This window comes from Panthera uncia (assembly GCF_023721935.1).
Source record: "Panthera uncia isolate 11264 chromosome D3 unlocalized genomic scaffold, Puncia_PCG_1.0 HiC_scaffold_8, whole genome shotgun sequence".
Taxonomy (NCBI): domain Eukaryota; kingdom Metazoa; phylum Chordata; class Mammalia; order Carnivora; family Felidae; genus Panthera; species Panthera uncia.
The window spans coordinates 52,627,384-52,646,127 of NW_026057586.1; the positions used below are offsets into that span (position 1 = coordinate 52,627,384).

The 18,744-nt window shown below is 38.3% G+C and overlaps 1 protein-coding gene across 3 annotated transcripts in view; it reads right to left on the minus strand.

Moving 5' to 3' along the window:
* The window catches only part of LPIN2 (lipin 2), an 84,490-nt gene that overhangs the window by 14,170 nt on the left and 51,576 nt on the right, over window positions 1-18,744 (minus strand). For all 3 annotated transcript variants that reach the window (XM_049620387.1, XM_049620384.1, XM_049620386.1), the window contains exons 4-9: window positions 15,682-15,983; window positions 9,400-9,507; window positions 8,596-8,722; window positions 7,414-7,759; window positions 3,223-3,322; window positions 100-287 (exon numbers count right to left, since the gene is read on the minus strand). In XM_049620387.1, the coding sequence (XP_049476344.1) occupies window positions 100-287; window positions 3,223-3,322; window positions 7,414-7,759; window positions 8,596-8,722; window positions 9,400-9,507; window positions 15,682-15,983 (1,171 nt within the window). The remainder of the gene's footprint in view (window positions 1-99; window positions 288-3,222; window positions 3,323-7,413; window positions 7,760-8,595; window positions 8,723-9,399; window positions 9,508-15,681; window positions 15,984-18,744) is intronic.

The window sequence follows — 18,744 nt, forward strand, 5'->3', positions numbered from 1 at the left end:
AATTTAATTACCCCGAAGTGGCTGAACAGCAAGTTTTCTATCAAGTAATGACCAGGCTGCTTTCTCCAGTGAAGACAGGGGCATGATTGCCCAGCGTACCTTTGGAAATTTCTCCGTTCTCACTGAGACCCCCACAAAGAGAGAGGGTGACATCAGGCAAGTCCATGGCAGAATCTGAGAGGCACTCGGTGCCGCTATCTGCAGCCGCACTTCCAACGGACTGTGGGGACTGGGAGCCAGAGAGCGTGTCAGACTCAGGCCACTGCCGGGAGCCAGGGTCCGATTCACTGTGGGCAGGGGATGGGGAGAAAAGGATTTGCCTTATTACAACTTCTTGTATTCCTGGCTTACTACAGGGTTCTCTGAGGGCTTGAACCAAATAATATATCCCCTTAAAAAAAGGAACAGATTGACCTAAAGACACAGCTTTCCTTAGAGTTTAGACTCTATCACAAATGACATTAAAAATAACTTAATAGCACTGCTGAGGAATTAACTGTGAATACAGTAAACAGGTCACAAAAATCACTACAGCCATTCACAATAAGACAAACTTTTCAACTACAGCCTTTTTGATTTTAATTAAAGGATTCCAAGAGTCATAACCATTTATTTACATTTCCATGATGAAAATGACAGAGTAATTAAGAAAAATCTGATGTTTGGAAACCTTTGATCCTAACCTCCTAGAAAAAGCTGTGGTACTGTACACATCCTGTAGAAAATTACTGTAGTTCAGGGTTGTCTAGACCTTTCTAAATTCAACTGTTACTTCACAAAATAGAACAAAGAAATTAAGCAAGAGAAAATTCTCAGGATGGTAGACCTACCTTGAAAACATTTTGAGAAATAAACTGGAAATAAACTATTGTTACACTAACTAGCAAGGGTTAGGACTAAAAAGGTGAAGTTATTCAGTATTTTCATTTTTCTTGATGTTAGGGCACAGAAGCCAGGTTTTAGAAGATGATCCTAAGGGAAACTTTGTAATGGAGCATAAATCTCAATCCAAAAGAACAAGGAAATGGTACCTTAAGTTTCCTATTCATGAATGTTTACTGCTCTACACCCTTTGAAAGGATACTTAATGTCATGTTGAAAAAATGTTCTAGAAGTTTCAAATTCTTTTGTTTTATTCAAAAAGCCAGCCTACTTAATATGATCCATCAAAGTTTTATGACCTTTAGGGAAAAAAAAACCTTCAAATTTTGAGCAGTAGGTGGCAGCAAGGTACAGACAGGTCATAAATAGAGAGCAGTTTCCAAAGCTATTATGTTTTGCATTTGAACCAATGAAAGATTTAGGTGTCTGAAAATTTTCTTTTTTAGTAGCCATGCACACTCATACCACAATACTGAAATTAATTAGATCAACAGAATGTTCTTACTGGAAATGGTGAAAACGCCAACATAAAGCAGCAGTTATGGAGTCAGGGGGCAGGGATGACCCCGGGGAAAACATGAACAGAAGACTGTGATGTGTTTCCTCTTTCTCCTGGGCCCATGGCTAGGTCCCCTTATAGTGAGGTGTGGCCACATGACCATGACTGACTTTTTGGATGTGGACAGAGGGGTGTGCTGTGCCCTTCCCAAGCCTAGCCCCTGAAAACTCCCCTGTGTGAGCCTCCCTCTTTTCCCAGTCTTGGCCCTAAGGGAATGGTGGAGCCTCAAGATGGAAGAAAGCTTATGCTCCCGAATCCTTGTGTGCAAGGTGCCTCCCACCAAACACCAGCACTGGAATAGCACATGACCAAGAAATACATTTCTATTGTGGTAAGCCACTGAGGTCCTGTGTTTTGTCAGAGCAGTTAGCGTGATCCAAAGCAAAGTGACCCCTAAATAGATGGAGGAGGCCATCTGACTCAACATGTCACCAAATCCAAAGGAGTGATGTGGTTTAGACTGAAGTTTAGCTATAATTATTAATACTGGATACTTAGTCAAGATGACAGGATCGGGACGATTAACAAAACAAATGCTTAGAAGCCTTACAACAGTCTTAGTATCTTTAAGTATTTACGAAACATCTCCAGAAATAATTTGTTCAGTAGGGTCAGGAGGGAATAAGCTAATTTGGTGAACAGGTGATGACATTAGGCAGTCAAATTTATAGAGCACAGTAAGGTTCTATTGCATGAGTTATTCTCATTTTAAATTTATTAATTACTCCCCATTTTTTAAAGGGGAAACTAAGAACTTGATCTTTGGAACACTAATAAAGGACTGGGAAATGTGAAAGAAGGTGATAATTCTAGTATAGCTTACATTTTAACTTTCTTATTGAAAAAAAAAAAATTGGAGCACTTCCAATTCTTTCACCTTAAAAACCCAACTATTCCTTTATGTGAAGAAGATATTTTGAGACAAATTTAGGGCAGAGAGCTAGGAAGGTGTTTTAAGGACCTTCTAAAAATATCCATAAAAAATTTAAATATCTTCGTATTAACCCCATGTTTCTATTTTAACTAAAAACATAACAAGTTTTTCAATAATTTACTTAGAAGTGCTTAATAATATGTGCCTATGGCTCAGTATTTCAAACCATACTTTCTATGGGAAAAGTAAATTGTTTTTTGTAATCACAGAGTCCTATAATAGAATATCCTGAAGGATGGAAATAAACTTAGGAAAACAGTACAAATACAGCATATCTGAGGTTTTAGTTATTCAAAAGGGGGAAACTGAGAGGGGAGAAGAAAGGGTGACAAACGGTAAGGGGTCTAGGGAATGTGGGGTGTACAGGTCAACTGGAAATGGGGACCCAAGAGGCCCAGCCCAAGTTCACAAAAAGCCTGGGAGCTCAGACTCACTGAAGGAGTGAGGACATTCTTTGTAAAATGTTTTTGAGTAAAGATATTATTACCTTTAAAACACATAATAAATGAAATAATGCTAACGAATTTCCCCCAACATGTTCAGTTTGTATTAATGACCATAAGATTTGCTAGTCTGAAGTCATAACCATTGGTACACCCTTACACAGACTTAAGTAATGCACCTTTTCTCACTGTACTAAAACTTTCTTCATAAACAGGTAAATTATTCGTTTCATATCACTACAGTTCAAACACCACACAATTTCTCAATTTCCCCAAATCTGAAGCAATCATCCAACTTGGGTAAAGGTCATCATCACTTTGCTCTTTTTTCTCAGTGTTTTGCCCTAGATATAGCCATTATATTTCACAGCTATCCACCTTTCAACATCTAAGAAATACAGTACCTTTTAGGGAAGTAGAGGGCTGCAACTTCAGGTTCTAGAGCCTTTAAGTCATCCAGGTAAATATCATCAGGTCCTTGGTGTTGGCTTCTCTTGTGGACACCTATTTTTTATAAGAAAAACACACTGGAGGTAAGAATTTAAATTATTCTTCATTTACAACTCTGCTACAAAACAAAGGTTTGCAAACGATAAGACCAATCATGATTCAAACAGCGTTTTATTTTTAAAGGTGTCAACTAATGTTTTCCTACGTGTTGGTTCTCAACCATCCATGCCAAAGAAGGAGAAATTCGGTGTTACACACGTACAGTTGCACGATAAACATATGCTAAACTAAAAAAAGTTTTTTTTAATGTTTATATTTGAGAGAGAGAGAGTGTGAGCAGGGGAGGAGCAGAGAGAGAGAGGGAGACACAGATCTGAATCAGGTTCCAAGCTGTCAGCACAGAGCCTGACACAGGGCTCGAACTCACGAACCTGAGATTATGACCTAAGCTGAAGTTGGACACTTAACCGACTGAACCACCCAGGTGCCTCAACTAACTTTAAGTTTATTGAGAGACAGAGAGAGAGAGAGAGAGAGAGAGAGAGAGAAGAAGAAGAAGAAGAAGAAGAAGAAGAAGAAGAAGGAAGAAGGAAGAAGAAGAAGAAAGAAGAAGAAGAAGAAGAAGAAGAAGAAGAAGAAGAAAAGAGAGAACACAAGAGACAGAACATGAGAGAGACAATGAGAACATGAGCAGAGAAGGGCAGAGAGAGAGATCCCAAGCAGGCTCTGCACTGTAAGCACAGAAGCAGACATGGGGCTCAAACCCACAAACCGTGAGATCATGACCTAATCCAAAATCAAGAGTCAGATGCTCAACCGACTGAGCCATCCAGGTGCCTAAACATATGCTTATTCCTTCATCTGCTATTACATGAATAATCCTAGCTCCTAAGTCATTTATTTATATTTGATGATAACGTTTTCTTACAGTATAAATAAGCATGACCAAACCTGATGAAATCACTGGCATTGAGAAAGTGGTCCTTATTCTAAAACCATGAGGGAAGGGTTGCTAGAAAGTCACATGGTACCAAAGTATCACCAAGAATTACCTTCAGGTTGCAAAAGGACAAAAATCCCTTATAATGGATAAATCTGGAAGGTAACACCTTAAACAAGTGATCACATTTAGAATCACTAACACTGGGACATTATGAGATGCTCTATGAAGTACTCAATATATTCCATGGGTAATCTTTAACTCAAAAAATAAACAACGTTTAACCCAAATTTAATTAAGCCTCTAGGTCTGTACTGCCCACTACAGTAAGTCACCAGTGACATGTTTCTACTGAGCACTTAAGTGTCCTAGTCCAAAATGAGGTATATAAAATTTTTTTTACTTTTATTTTTTTTAATATAATTTATTTTCGGGGCGCCTGGGTGGCTCAGTCAGTTGAGCGGCCGACTTCAGCTCGGGTCATGATCTCGCGGTCCGTGAGTTTGAGCCCCGCGTCGGGCTCTGTGCTGACAGCTCGGAGCCTGGAGCCTGTTTCAGATTCTGTGTCTCCCTCTCTCTGACCCTCCCCCGTTCATGCTCTCTCTCTGTCTCAAAAATAAATAAACGTTAAAAAAAATTAAAAAAAAAAAAAAAATATATATATAATTTATTGTCAAATTGGTTTCCATACAACACCCAGTGCTCATCCCAGCAAGTGCCCTCCTCAATGCCCATCAACCCTCGGTTTGTTCTCAGTATTAAGAGTCTCATGGCTTGCCTCCCTCCCTCTCTGTAACTCTCATATTTTTTTTCGTAGTCTCCAGTCATTTATTATATCTTTGAGCTTTATCTTTTTTTTTTTTTTTACTAAAGAATAAAAGTAAAATGTTTTAAAAAATGTGTAAAACACAGGGGGTGCCTAGGTGGCTCAGGTGGTTGAACATCTGACTTTGGCTCAGGTCATGATCTCATAGTTCGTGAGTTCGAGCCCCACGTCAGGCTCTGTGCTGATAGCTCAGAGCCTGGAGCCTGCTTCGGATTCTGTGTCCCCCACTCTCTCTCTGCCCCTTCCTCACTCACACTCTTTCTCTCTCTCAAAAAATAAACAAACATAAATTTTTTTTTTTAAATGTGTAAAACACACACCAGATTTCTAAAACTTACTATAAAAAATGTAAAATATCTCAATTTTTATACTGATTACATGTTAAAATTGTGACTGTTTGGGCTTACTAGCTCAGAATATATTACTATACTTAATTTCGCTTATTTATTTATTTAAAAGTTTATTTATTTTGAGAGAGACAGAGACAGCCTGAGTGGAGAAGGGGCAGAGACAGAGGGAGAGAGAGAGAATCCCAGGTAGGCTCTGTGCTGCCTGTGCAGAGCCTGATGCAGGGCTCAGACCAACGAACTGTTGAGATCATGACCTGAGCCAAATCCAAGAGCTGGACACTTAACCGACTGAAGATTTAAAATGAATATTCAACTCACATTACATTTCTATTGGGAAGTGTTGTTCTAGAGTTAACTTCCAGTTTAAGGAAATATGGGGATGTCACCTTGAAAAAAACTAACAAATACAATCAAAACATGAGAAAGCATACAAAAGAACTGGCCAGACTCTTGAAAAGGTCAGTATCATGGTTGCAGAGGGGAAAAAAGGAGTGAGGGAACATGTGTGGATGGCACCATTCTAAATGAAAAAGGTTAATAAAAAACAAATGCAACATGTAAACCTTGATGAGATCTTGGTTTGGAAGAAAAACAGCTAAAAAGCTTTTCTTGGTACATTTGGGGAAACATGAATATCAATTCTTCAAGATGACAACTGTCCTGTGGTTATGCAGAGAGTGTTCTTATTCTTTGAAGATGTGTCTTACAGTATTAAAGGTGAAATCCCAAAATGCTTTTGAATGTTTTCAAATGGTTTAAACAATAAAAAACTGTATCTGTGTGAGTGGAGAGACAGAGAAAGCGAGGAAGGAAGCAAAGATGCATACAACTACATAATAAAAAACGAGGGGTGGGGGTGGAGAATGAACCCAACTGAATGGTGGAAACCGCTCAGTGTCCTGATCTCTATCTAGTCACTTCCTATATTATGTGCTAGGAATAGGGTCATTATTTCCTCCAGTCACTATGTGCTAGCAATAGGGGTTGTTATTTTCTAGTGTAATACAAAACATTCACCCTGAAAACTAGATTTTCCTCCCTAACATTTCTTAAAGCAGAATATGGCCTCTGGTTGCAAAAGTGCTGAGCTCTGAAAAAAGAAGGTCACAAGTTAAGCAGGATCATTACCTGGATGATCATATTTGGCCACAAATACCCCTGACAGTCAAATTCTTTTATTTTAAATAAGTTATTTCTGAATGACTCTGAAGGTTCATACCTGTAGTACTTTCTAAGTCAGTTTGTGATTATTTAACTTTTCGTGTTCATATTTTTAAAAAAGTGAATACAGTATTTGGCTATTATGTGACAGTGGGTATTTTCAATTTTTAAGTAAGGCTTTACTTCCATAAAAATAGGGCCAGTGTTCAGACAATGAGTATGTTCTGGCTCTTACTGTACTAAGTATCAATGGACAACTTTATATTTTAAATAGTAAGAATATTCTGATTTATTAAACTTGTTTTCCAAAAGTGAGACACAGCTGTTGAGCAGCCAAGAGCTGGACCCCATCTTTTAACTATTTTAGAGGAAAATAATCAATGAAAAAAAGAGAACACTAATAATTAGCATACATTTATTTATATCCCATGTTACTAGAAAAAAGGACTTAATCTGGCCTCAACTAACCAGATGCTGCTTTAGGTAAAAACATTTTTCTCTCATCCAATTATTTCTTTTTCAACATGTAATTTTTTAGGATTTCACTTCACTCTATTGACGTTTAGTCAATAAAGTGGTTAATTTTATGCATTAATTTGAACATGCTCATTAATTTTTTCAATAAGTGCTTCCCAAGGGCACACTGAGTAGCAGCAGTCAGGGGAGAACAGGGAGGAAGTCAGAATCCTGCTCCAGTGGCATCTGGAGTGCAGCGGGGAAGCCCTATTAAATAAGTGATCCCAACTGTACGATAAGTTCTGATCAGGGAGTAGAAATACAAAGGCAGCCATTGAGTATCATTTGAAACAGTGAAATAATTTATCATCTAAATTTGCAGTACCTGACGCCAAATTAAACAAACGATTACCTTTCTTCTTTGATGGTGAGTCTACTTTAGCTGCAGGTTTTGATTCTGAGGTAGCCTCCACTAATGATGGATTAGGAAGGTGGTCTGCATCTAACATAGATGAAATCTGAGGAGGCTCCAGGGGAGGTTCGAGAAGTTCTGCAGCAGAAGTTGCACTGCTCATCTGCTTACACGGGGCTCTGGGTTTGGGTTTCACTATGGTACAGACCGTTTCTCCCATGGAAGCATCTTTTTCAACTTCACTTATGAGGTTCTCCTCACTGGGAATTACCCGAAAGTGGGTATTTTCTGATGGTGTAATTGTAGCCGTCCTAGGATGATGATCAGATCTCTCTCTTTTGCTGACCTAAAAAAAGGTGAATTGTTTAAAAATTAAACTATTTTCAAAGGTATCTGTTATAATCTATTTCTTAATCTGGATGCAGGTAAACGTATTCATTTTATTCATAACATTCAGTAAGTATATTACTTTATGTGTGTGACATATTTCATAATTAAGAAGCTGGAAAAATAACTGCATTTTGTTCAATATCATGATATTTACAAGAGATCTATTTGTAACTGTTGTACTATGAAGAGTTAAGCACCAGAGAAGACTAAGGAAATACAACAATTTTTAGATGCCAAGAGGAAGAATGTTCATTATCAGGGAGAAAACTTGAGTGCTACATGAAAGGTTAGCCCTGCTTGAACTACCTCAAGGCTCTGTTGAAATAGCATAAAAGTGGGTAGTCAAGTATCAATGCAAATTACACATATAAGCAAATGTATACTTTTTATAAACTTACAGGGACTAAACATTTTCTCTCTCAAGTAATGTATCTTTCCAATTCTTCTTTCATTATGAGCTGGCAAAAAAGTTTTCATAATCAATTTCCTATTTAAAACTTCAGTGTGGAAATCCTAGTTTCCTTTAGGTACCTTTGACATTTTCCTTATTAAAATGTTAACTAACAATCAACATTACTAACTAGAAACACACAATATAATGCTGGAATCCCTCTGCTGCAGTTATGAAAAATGTTAACTTTGGATTTCTTTTATGTGACCACACGAGGGCACTACCATCATTTATATTCACGGGCACTGGCTCAGAAATCACCACTCCTCCTTTACTCAAAGACAGAGACACCTCACAGGTTTTTAACTGGACGTACTCCACAGGCAAGTGAACATCAGTACCTTGGTGGACTCTGGGAACCCTCCCCACGTCCACTCCATGTGGGACTCTGATCTGAGCAGGCTCTCAGCAGGTTTCACCTCCAGCTCTGAATCACTCTTAGGACACACTGCTGTTGGGGAATAGGGGCTGTAAACAAGGGACAAAAAAATGTGATGCCTTTAAAGTCAGAAACTTCAGTCTTGCTGAGCTCGACACATTAAAGGAAATATAAGCTTGAATATACCAACTTTATCCAGCCAGTATAAAGACTCCTATTGAAGGGAATATAAATTATTTCTTCCATTTGAGTTCTTTAATAATAATAAAAACAACATCAACCAGGATCTAATGAGGACTTGCTGGGTTCTCTATAAACACTTTATATACATTATCCTTACTGATTCTCACAAGAAACCAATGACAAAGATAATTTTACAGGAGATGAAATGTACAGAAAAGATGGGTTAAATGAACAAAATCAATACATGAGAGAAACTGGATTTAAACACAGAACAAAGTGTGACTGCGCCTTTCTTCACATTATCCGTCTACAGTTAATAGTTGACACAGTAAGATCAGAATTTAAGAATTGTAGAGGGCTAAATTCTATGCAGATTACACAGATCTACACTAACTTTGTGAGGGTTAAATCATATCAAATTTAGGAACAAAGTAATTGAGAGAAAAGGTCCATATTCGTGTTAAAAGTACACATTCAGTTCTCCTATATGAGAGAAATAGGAAATATCATTACTGTCAAATAACAGAAAACCTATTTAATATATCTTTTGTTAAACAAATGGAGAAATTTTAAAAATACTTACTTGTCTAAAGGGGACCAGTCTCCATCAGATAAGGGGTAATGGTCCCCAGAATGGAAGAGCAAAGGCTCCTTATATTCATCTTCCTTTAAGGAAGCATTTGAAGATCCTCTGTGAAGGAAAAAAACAAAATCAGGGATGATGACACTGTCAGCTTAAAAATATCCCCAAATCTACGGACACATTGTCTAAATGATGCAAATGAAGAAGACCAAATGATTAATAACTAATCCTCTTAGAAGAAAAATATGAAGGAGAAGGGGGATTCACTGATGCCACCATGCCACCCACCATACACTATTGCCATCACTATTTAAATACGGAATAAACAGAGGAAGGACAGAAAAGAATGTGTTTAAAAATGATGTGATTGGGGGCACCAAGGTGGCTCAGCTGGTTAAGCGTCCAACTCTTGATTTCGGTTCAGGTCATGATCTCACAGTTGGTGAGTTTGAGTTTGAGGTCAGGCTCTGTGCTGACAGTGTGGAGCCTGCCTGGGATTCATTCTCTCTTTCTCTCTCTCTCTCTCTCTCTGTCCCTCCCCTCCTCGCTGGTTTTTTCTCTCTCAATAAATTAAAACTGTGAAAATGATGTGATTAACAATTCCCAGGGTACCTGGGTGTCTCAGTCGGTTGAGCGTCTGACTTAGGTTCAGGTCATGATCTTAGAGTTTGGTAAGTTCAAGCCCCACACATCGGGCTCACTGCTGTCAGTGCAGAGCCTGCTTTGGATCCTCTGCCCCCTTCTCTCTGCCCCTCCCCCACTCATGCTCCCTCTCAAAAACCTAAACATTAAAAAAATTTTTTTCCTTTTATAGCCCTTCAGGGTAATTGATTCAAAGGCTTCAGGAGGAAAACTAAGGCTTTATGTATATTTCATTTAATCCTTACAAATCTGAAGATACCTTAGTTTTTTTTAAGTGTTTCTTGTGTGTGTGTGTGTGTGTGTGTGTGTGTGAGAGTGGGAGGGAGGGGAGGGAGGGAAGGGAGGGAGGGAGGGAGGGAGGGGGGGAGAGGGGGAGGGAGAGAGAGAGAAAGAGAGAGCGAGAGAACAAGTGAAAGAGGGGCAGAGAGAGAGGGAGACACACAATCTGAAGCAGGTTCCAGGCTCTGAGCTGTCAGCACAGGGCCTGATGTGGGGTTTGAACTCATGAACCCTGAGATCAGTGACCTGAAGTCAGAGGTTTAACCGACTGAGCCACCCAGGCACCCCAAGAATATCTTATTTTAGATATCAAATAAATCAAGAATCCAGAGAAGTTTAGTAATTTGCCCAGAGTCACAGAGCTAGTAAGTAGCAGTATTCAAAACAAATCCTTGTTCTTTCACTATATTCTTCTGTGTATTAAAGAAAATATAAGACTATGAGCTAAAAACAAGAGTTATGGTTCAAAAATTCAAAAATATTCTAAAAAACTCTTAAAAACATGCAGAACTTATTCTTCTTTTTGTTTGGACCAAGAATTACCTGAGAACTTTCTCCTTATTTAGAATCTACATGACATGCGGATATGAGGATGATGATACAAAAACGTAAAAAATGTTTTTTTAAGATTCATACACAGACCTTAGAACTATAGGAAGATGAGGGGTGCCTTGGTGTCTCAGCTGGTGAAGCGTCTGACTCTTGGTTTCAGCTCAGGTCATGAGTTCATGTTTTGTGAGTTTGAGCCCCCCCATGAGGCTCTGTGCTAACACCACACAGCCTGCTTGGGATTCTCACTCTCCCTCTCTCTGCCCCCTCCCCCTTGCACACGTCCCCATATTCTCTATCTTTATAGGAGGATGAACTAATGCCAATAGGGTTTTAATTAATTTACCCTTTGGTTTTTCTTGAATCTGCATAGTTAATGTAACTAACTTGCCATATAACCTTGAAAACATCCCTCAGAAGCACTGTGGGCCCCAGTTTTTCATATTTAGTTGGAAATTTATCACTTGTCCTGTCTATTTCAGAGTTTATATGAGATTTACGCAGTGTATTATGCTGAGAGCTCTGAGAAGTATCAAGAAAACTATACTTTCCAGTTTGAGAGCTTCTTATAAAAAATTCTACATTCTACCAGGACAGATATTCTACATAAAATGAGAATATCTGTATTTACTTAATACGGCAGACTAAAAATAAAGGTAAAAATCACTTTAATTTTTAATGTTACCTTTCTTCCTTTATATCTTTGTTTAACATGCTCTGCTTTACTACCTCTGCCATGCAATAGTTTTTCCATATAGTTGTATCTTCTAATTTAAGGTTTTCCCAACTCTAATATTTCTCTCAGAAGAATTAAACTCTGGTATAATACCTCATTTCAAGGGGAGAAAAACCTATACTTGAAAAAGGCAGATATCTAGCTAAAAACATTCTATTTCTCAAAAAAGGAACATCAGGAGGGTGTTTTTTTTCAGTTTTTTTTTTTTTTTTTCTTTTCTTTTTGAGAGAGTGCAAGTGGGGGAGAGGGGCACCAGGAAAGACAGAGAGAATCCCAACCAGGCTCTGTGTTATCAGCACAGAGCTCGGTGCAGAGCTCAATCTCATGAACCATGAGATCATGACCTGAGCCAAACGTTTAAATGACTGAGCCATCCCAGTGCCCCTTAAAAAATGAACATCAAATGGTAACAAAAAGGGAAAATGTGATGCTTATGAATCAGATGTTTATTTGACAAATTTGAAAGGACGCATCATTATCCATATGGTTTGAAAGTGGTTTGAAAAGAACAATGTAAAAGTCACAGAAACTTACTTATTTGGCATATATTTCACTGTAGTATAAAAGGTAAGTCAAGAAGAGCTCAGAAAGCAATCTGGTATTAGTAAAATATTGCTGAGAGAAAGAAAGATCAAGATCAGGCACCATTAAGAACTTATACCCCAGGGAAGACATGAAATGGTCTTCTCTGGGCATATCCTGACAAAAATTAGGCCCATTAGTTTAGACGATTATTTTAGGTGATGAAAAAGGTTGCTGATGTTGAGGTTCCCTTCGGTCCCATGATCCATTAAATAAAATAAGGCTTCTAAAAACTTGCTAATAAGCACTTTTCAAAATGGCACCTGTGCCTAAGAACATTCAACAAGCTAGGTAGACCATGACAGAGGAACTTAAATTCATGATATGAGGATAAAAGGGAGTGTAGATACTGGAATGGGAAGACAACAGTACCAACACTGACTACATCCATGTCAAAATATAGGACAATTACATACATTAACACTGAACAGCAGAGAATTCGCAGTAGGGTAAACAGTTTAACCCTGAGTCAGGGTTGGGGGATGTGGGAGGTCCAGTTGCTGGAGTTCATACTAAGTGTGTATAAGAGAACACTTCAGCCTTCACAGATGTATCTCAACATGGCTTCAAATTCAATACCATTTCATAAACGAATTATCCTTCCTATTCAAAAGCCAACAGAGGTTACATGATGTATATACAACTGACAAAAATCACTCAATTGCATACTTGCATATTTAAGTTCTATAAATACAACTATATGTAAATTATTATCTCATTTTTTTAAAAGCAGGGGAAAAAAAAATCAATAGAAAGTTAAAATAAATGGCCTGCTTTATTTATGTGGGATAAATTAGAGGGACTAAATGAGTCTTTGTCTATTTAACTGGGGGTATTATGTAAGAGATAAATAGGGTTGCTAACCACCATGACCAAAGATTACTAACTCGGTAAACAATATGTTTATCCTCAGCCTTAGCACAGTACTGGTCAATAAATTTCAGTGTGGCTAATGATCTCATTTTGCTTTTGGATATGGGACATTTCCGATAAAAGATAACCTCATAATAGGATTGAAAGGAGCCCTGCAATGTTTCTCTGTCTACTGTGTCAGAAATCAAAGGGAGGAAAGGCAGGGAGCAGGCTGTAAGATTCCAGTCATCAGAGAAGAACATGGAGGGTTTTCTGGAAGCCAGTTATTGATCAGGAGATGAAGTCCGCAGCCTCAGGGCAATAGAGGCTGTTTATAAAAAGTCTTAGGCTCCCTCTACTTAGCTCCCAGATACAACTTGCAAACAAGTCTGCTTTGGTGGATTAAAAGAAGAGATTCCTTTCTGATGGTGCAGTCTTAAGCCTCCATTTTTAATAGTGCTGGGTATTTTAAGTATTTTACCAGTGGCATATTTTGTACATTTGCACCCATGATTGTGCTACAGCACCATCCAATCCGAAAAGACTCTTCCCTCCAAAAGACTACTTAGCCTAGGTACAACATTTTTAATACATATACACACTAACACATCCTTCCATCCTCTGGAAGGACAAACAAGGCTTCCATGCTACACACAAGTCCATCTTGAGTAAGGGAGAGGCTCACTAGGTACAATTTACACAAAGCTCTCTGCAGTTTAAAGCTCTCCAATTTTCACTTAATGTGTTTCTCCTAGCTATGCAACAGCAACTTGGTTTAAGGGTGGTTTCATCTTTCACCTGCTTCATTCATGGAGCCTCAATTAACCTTAATTCTATTATCCATGAAATTCTTGAAAAGTAAAGAGAACGCTATTTAAGTAGGACACTATTTATCAAAATAAAATAAAAACCACTTTTAGGTATGTCTCTGGAAACAGAATTTCTTTCCTAAGTGGTAGGGGCCTGAGGAGGGGAAGATACTCGAAAGCTGCAAATGTCCCAACCCTATCTGATTTCTAGGTTGCACAACTGCAAAAGCAGTTGACTTCCTATTCTTTTTCTCTGATTAATATGCTGCTAATACTTTTGATCCTAAGTATCTTTCTCCAAATTATTTTAGAATCTACTGAGTTGGAAGGGGCCTTGCAAACCACACAGTTCAATTCTCTTATTTCATAGATTAAAAAACAAAGGTCCAGAGTAACCAAGTGGCTGCTATTCCACAATCAAAAACAGAAGAGGCCCAGTCTTCTACCTTTTAGCTCCGTGCTTATTTCAGTATACACCTGACCTGAATTCTCAAGACTGTTACATTTTGTCCTTTTTTTTTTTTTTAAGTCCTAATTTCTGTTGGCTGCATAATTAAGCAGATCCTTTTTTAAAGGAGATTTTAGGAAAGAGTTCCTCCACGTGGCAGTATCTATGATCCACGTAATCCAGAGAAAAAGCAAACCACCAAACTCCTGAAAATTATCATAAGCCACTACTTTACAAGCATTCTGACATGCCTGCTTACCAAGCAAGCAAGGTTCTGGCTCAGAGAGAAAGAACTAACAACCATGAACTGTTGACCAAATCAGTATTCTGACAGATTTGGCTGAAGCAGGCAGTTTGCACAATCTAGAAAGTAAGGCATGCACGAATATATCTGCAATGCATTCACTTTCAACATTAATTTTGTAAATTAATTCCTTTAGAATAATGATTCTTGTACATTTATCAGGTAACTCTGCATATGTTTTAGAAATGTTTTAACTTCCTAAACTGAAGCTGCAGGTTGTTCAAGAGTTCTAAACTTTGCTCAATTGTGTTATGATAAAGGACACGAATAAACTGTAAGGGCAAAAGTGTTACTTCAGTGTCCTTTCTGGTGGATCTTGGAAAAACTGTAGGTAGAACTTCAGGGTCACTGTGGGCAACAACTTCTTGTCCAATGCTCATCAGTAAAGTAAACCACCCCATGACACACATACGGTCCTCTTCCAATGCCACAACAGTCACTGAGTGAACAGGTGGGAAGATAACCTTTTACAAATTGAACTCTTGAACAAAAAAATACATGTTCTACCTCCTAACCTTCCAAACCCAGTGCTGACCTAAAAATTGGCATATTTGAGCTCTTCTACTGAGCTGGTAAATAAGTGGTCAAAGATTTCTCACTTGAAAAAAAAACACCACCACACACACACAAAAATCCTCCTTTCCTTTTCAATTTACTGGGAATGTTTTGATGATAAACTCAAAATAAAAACTCTAAACTTCTCAGAAACAGGTGAGATACCAAGACTACTGAGTAGGGATATACACCAGATGTGGCCTCAGGGCCAAGTCACTAATTCAGACCTTCTTTGTAACTTACAATTTATTTGGCTTTTGGAAACCTACTGATGGAAAGACACACACTGCCAGTCTGCTTCAAGTGGTATGTCAATACCACAGCAGGACGTCTGATGGCAAATTTTATAGAATAGCAGAAAGGAAAAAAAAATGCCTCTTACACTGATTCCACAATAAACTGTCATGGGGAAAAACAAGTGCAAAACTCACACTGCAGATCTATGAAAGAAACAACAACAATTCACTGTACCTGAGCTCTGCCCATAGCGTGTGTGGATGCCTGGCAACCACACTAAGAGCCCTACCTTGCTGACTGGGCCCCCTTGTCATCGTCAGAGCTCATTTCCACATCCACGGTATCTTCTGCAGCAGGAGAAGCGGTCTGGTCTTCCTTCTTACTGTCCTGTTTGCATTTCTTTCTCCTTCGTTTTTTCTTTTTCACAGAACTTGAAGTGAAAACTGTTTCCGTTTCCAACATGTGGGAGATGTCTGAACTCTGAGATGGTCTTTCATTTCCACCAGATTTCATCAAAGGAGTATCGATATCTTTAAAGAACTGATCTTCAGTAGGAATTGGTGAGGTGGCAAGGTAGGCAGGAAGCTTTTCCTTAAAGAGAACATGGAGAAACAAAAGTTGTCCCTGACAAAGTGGACAGTTAATCAAAACAATAATGAACTCTTTGCATATCTAAATTCACAGTGGTAGGAAGAATACATAGTCCTTAAAGGTAAGAATGTCACACTGAACTATGTTACTGCCCACTCTATTCTGAACAGGTCTTTACCCTGGTACACACAGATAATTCATCTGGTCCATGTAACTGAATATATTTGAAGGAACCAATATACCCAATCAGCACACACACATAAAAACTGTAATTAAAGCACAGCCAGTTAAATTTTCTATACAGGGAAGTTCAAAGCAGCAACAGCAGCATTCCAAGGAGGCAATACGAAGCACTCTGTCAAAAACTTACAAAGAACAGTAACAGGATAAAGCGGAAGGCAGGGATCAGGAACACCCCATCAGACAGGGGGCAGTAGGACAGGTAAGTGAAGTGAGGATCTCCGGTAAATTGTGTTTGCTAAATTAAATGAGGGTGAAAAGGTGATTAAAATACACAATACCCTATTACAAATGAAGTTGGCAGATTTTAAAACTGTAACGTTTTTAAAACATCCTTTCAGGAATTCAAAAGAAGAAAATAAGGCCCAACAGTTAGAAATAAACTCGTAATTTAATATCAAATAAATGACCAAAGTCCAGTGTTCAGAAGATTAACTTCGTAATTACTGGCTTCACCCCTTTGTATCATGGGGGAAATGGAAGGTAGGTAACATATAAATTAACTTCAAGTAACTTAGAATACTCAAGTTTTTACATAATAGTCCTGAAAATGAGTGAATTTCCATAATTGTTCTAAATCAAGCTTCTGAATTTGGCTTTGATAGACACATTACCCCGGAGCCAAAATTCTGTTTATCCAGCACTGTGATGACAGGATATTATTCCACATGTCCCCAGGGCACCCAAGTTACAGGCTGTGGTCTCTGACTTCCAGGGCCTTTTAATTCAATGGTCTTTTTTATTAATTGTATAAATAAAGTTTACTGGTACTTTTTAAAAATTTTTTAATTTGAGAGAGAAAGAGAGAGAGAGAGAGTTCATGCACGAGTAGGGGAGAGGGGCAGAGAAAGAGAAAGAATCTTAAGCAGGCTCCGTGTTGAGTGGAGGGGGCTTGATCCCACAACCCTGAGATCTTGACCTCAGCTGAAATCAAGAGTCAGATGCTGAACCGACTGAGCCATCCAGGTGCCCCAAAGTTTACTGGTACTTCTTAAAAGCTATTTTGTCTCTGGTGGTGTTTCCTAGTTCTATTATAGCACTATGTGTATTGTGTTCGGGGTGATGAAATAACCTAAATCTCTATCAGTACAAGAATGGTTAAATTGTGGTGTATCCATACTATGGATGATTGTGCAGCTATTAACAGGACAGGGTTAGATACAGAACTACCAGCTTGAAAAGGATGATGATAAACAGTTTAGATGAGCAAAGTCTGACAGAAACAAGTATGTAAATAAATGGCAGCCAGATGGGTGTTGGTAATGCTTATCCCTTTTATAACTGTAAACTCCTGGAGAGTGGGGGCGTATTTTATTCATAGTATGTGGCATACAGTAGTAATGTTGGATGAATTAATATTAAAAAAAAAAAATTTACAGAGAAGCATATGAAAGAAAATCTGAATAATTTGATGATACATGGGATAGGCAAAAGGGGCTGGAAAGTTGACACTCTCCAAGTTAACCTTACTAAGCATAGTTGTAAGTGGAATCATCAGAAATGACCACGAGAACCACGTAACAAACGATCGATAACCCAGCCCTCTCGCTCACTGATTTACACAAAGCCTAATCAACCAATGTCCTGAAATATACATGATTTTAAGGAACACATCAAAAATATTTTATTCTTGGGGCACCTGGGTGGCTCAGCTGGTTAAGCGTCCAACTCTTGATTTTGGCTCAGGTCATGACCTCATGGTTTGTGAGACTGAGCCCTGCATCAGCTCTGCACTGGCAGCGTGGGGCCTGCTTAGGATTCTCCCTCTCCCTCTCTCTGCCCCTCCCCTGCATCCATGTGTGTGCTTTCTCTCTCAAATAAATAAAAGTTAAAAAAATATATATTTTATTCTTGTGGTAACTCATTTATTGTATCATTCTGCCTCTTGCTTCTGTCTCTGATGAGGAAAAACTTTGATAAGGCCAAGCAAACACTGTTTGTTTCACAAACAAGGTAATATGAAAACAAGTAATTAATAGGTACTAAAAAAAAAAAGACTGCTCTGGACTGTTTTCATAACCATACTTTGCACTGCTGCTTTACATACTGGTATCTAAATTGTTGGTTTCTCTCTAAACTAAAAATGATAAACAATCTCATTCTATTTTTTGGTGACTTTTCTTCTTTGAAAACCCCAAAAAAGTAGTCCTGTATCCTTAATAACTTGAAGGTTATCAGTTTTGCTGAGATTTTATTCTTTATGATGAAAGCCAGAAGATGCCTCTTCTAAGATCCATCAAAAACAGTTTACCACCATCAGTGGATACATGGGGTGAAGGGGTGGGGAGGAACAAACTGTTCTCTCTTACTTAAAGAAGCCAAACATGCAATAATGGTTTAAAAAGATACAGGCCAATTAATTTAAATCTCTGGAGACCATAATAAACTCATTCACAAGCCTATTCAAGATTAGTGATCCAATGTCCCTAACCAAAATGGTTAAACATGTTTTCCAAGTTTAAAGGTCACACATGTACAAACACACACAGCCTGCAGAGAGATATGCCTTCATTACTTAGGT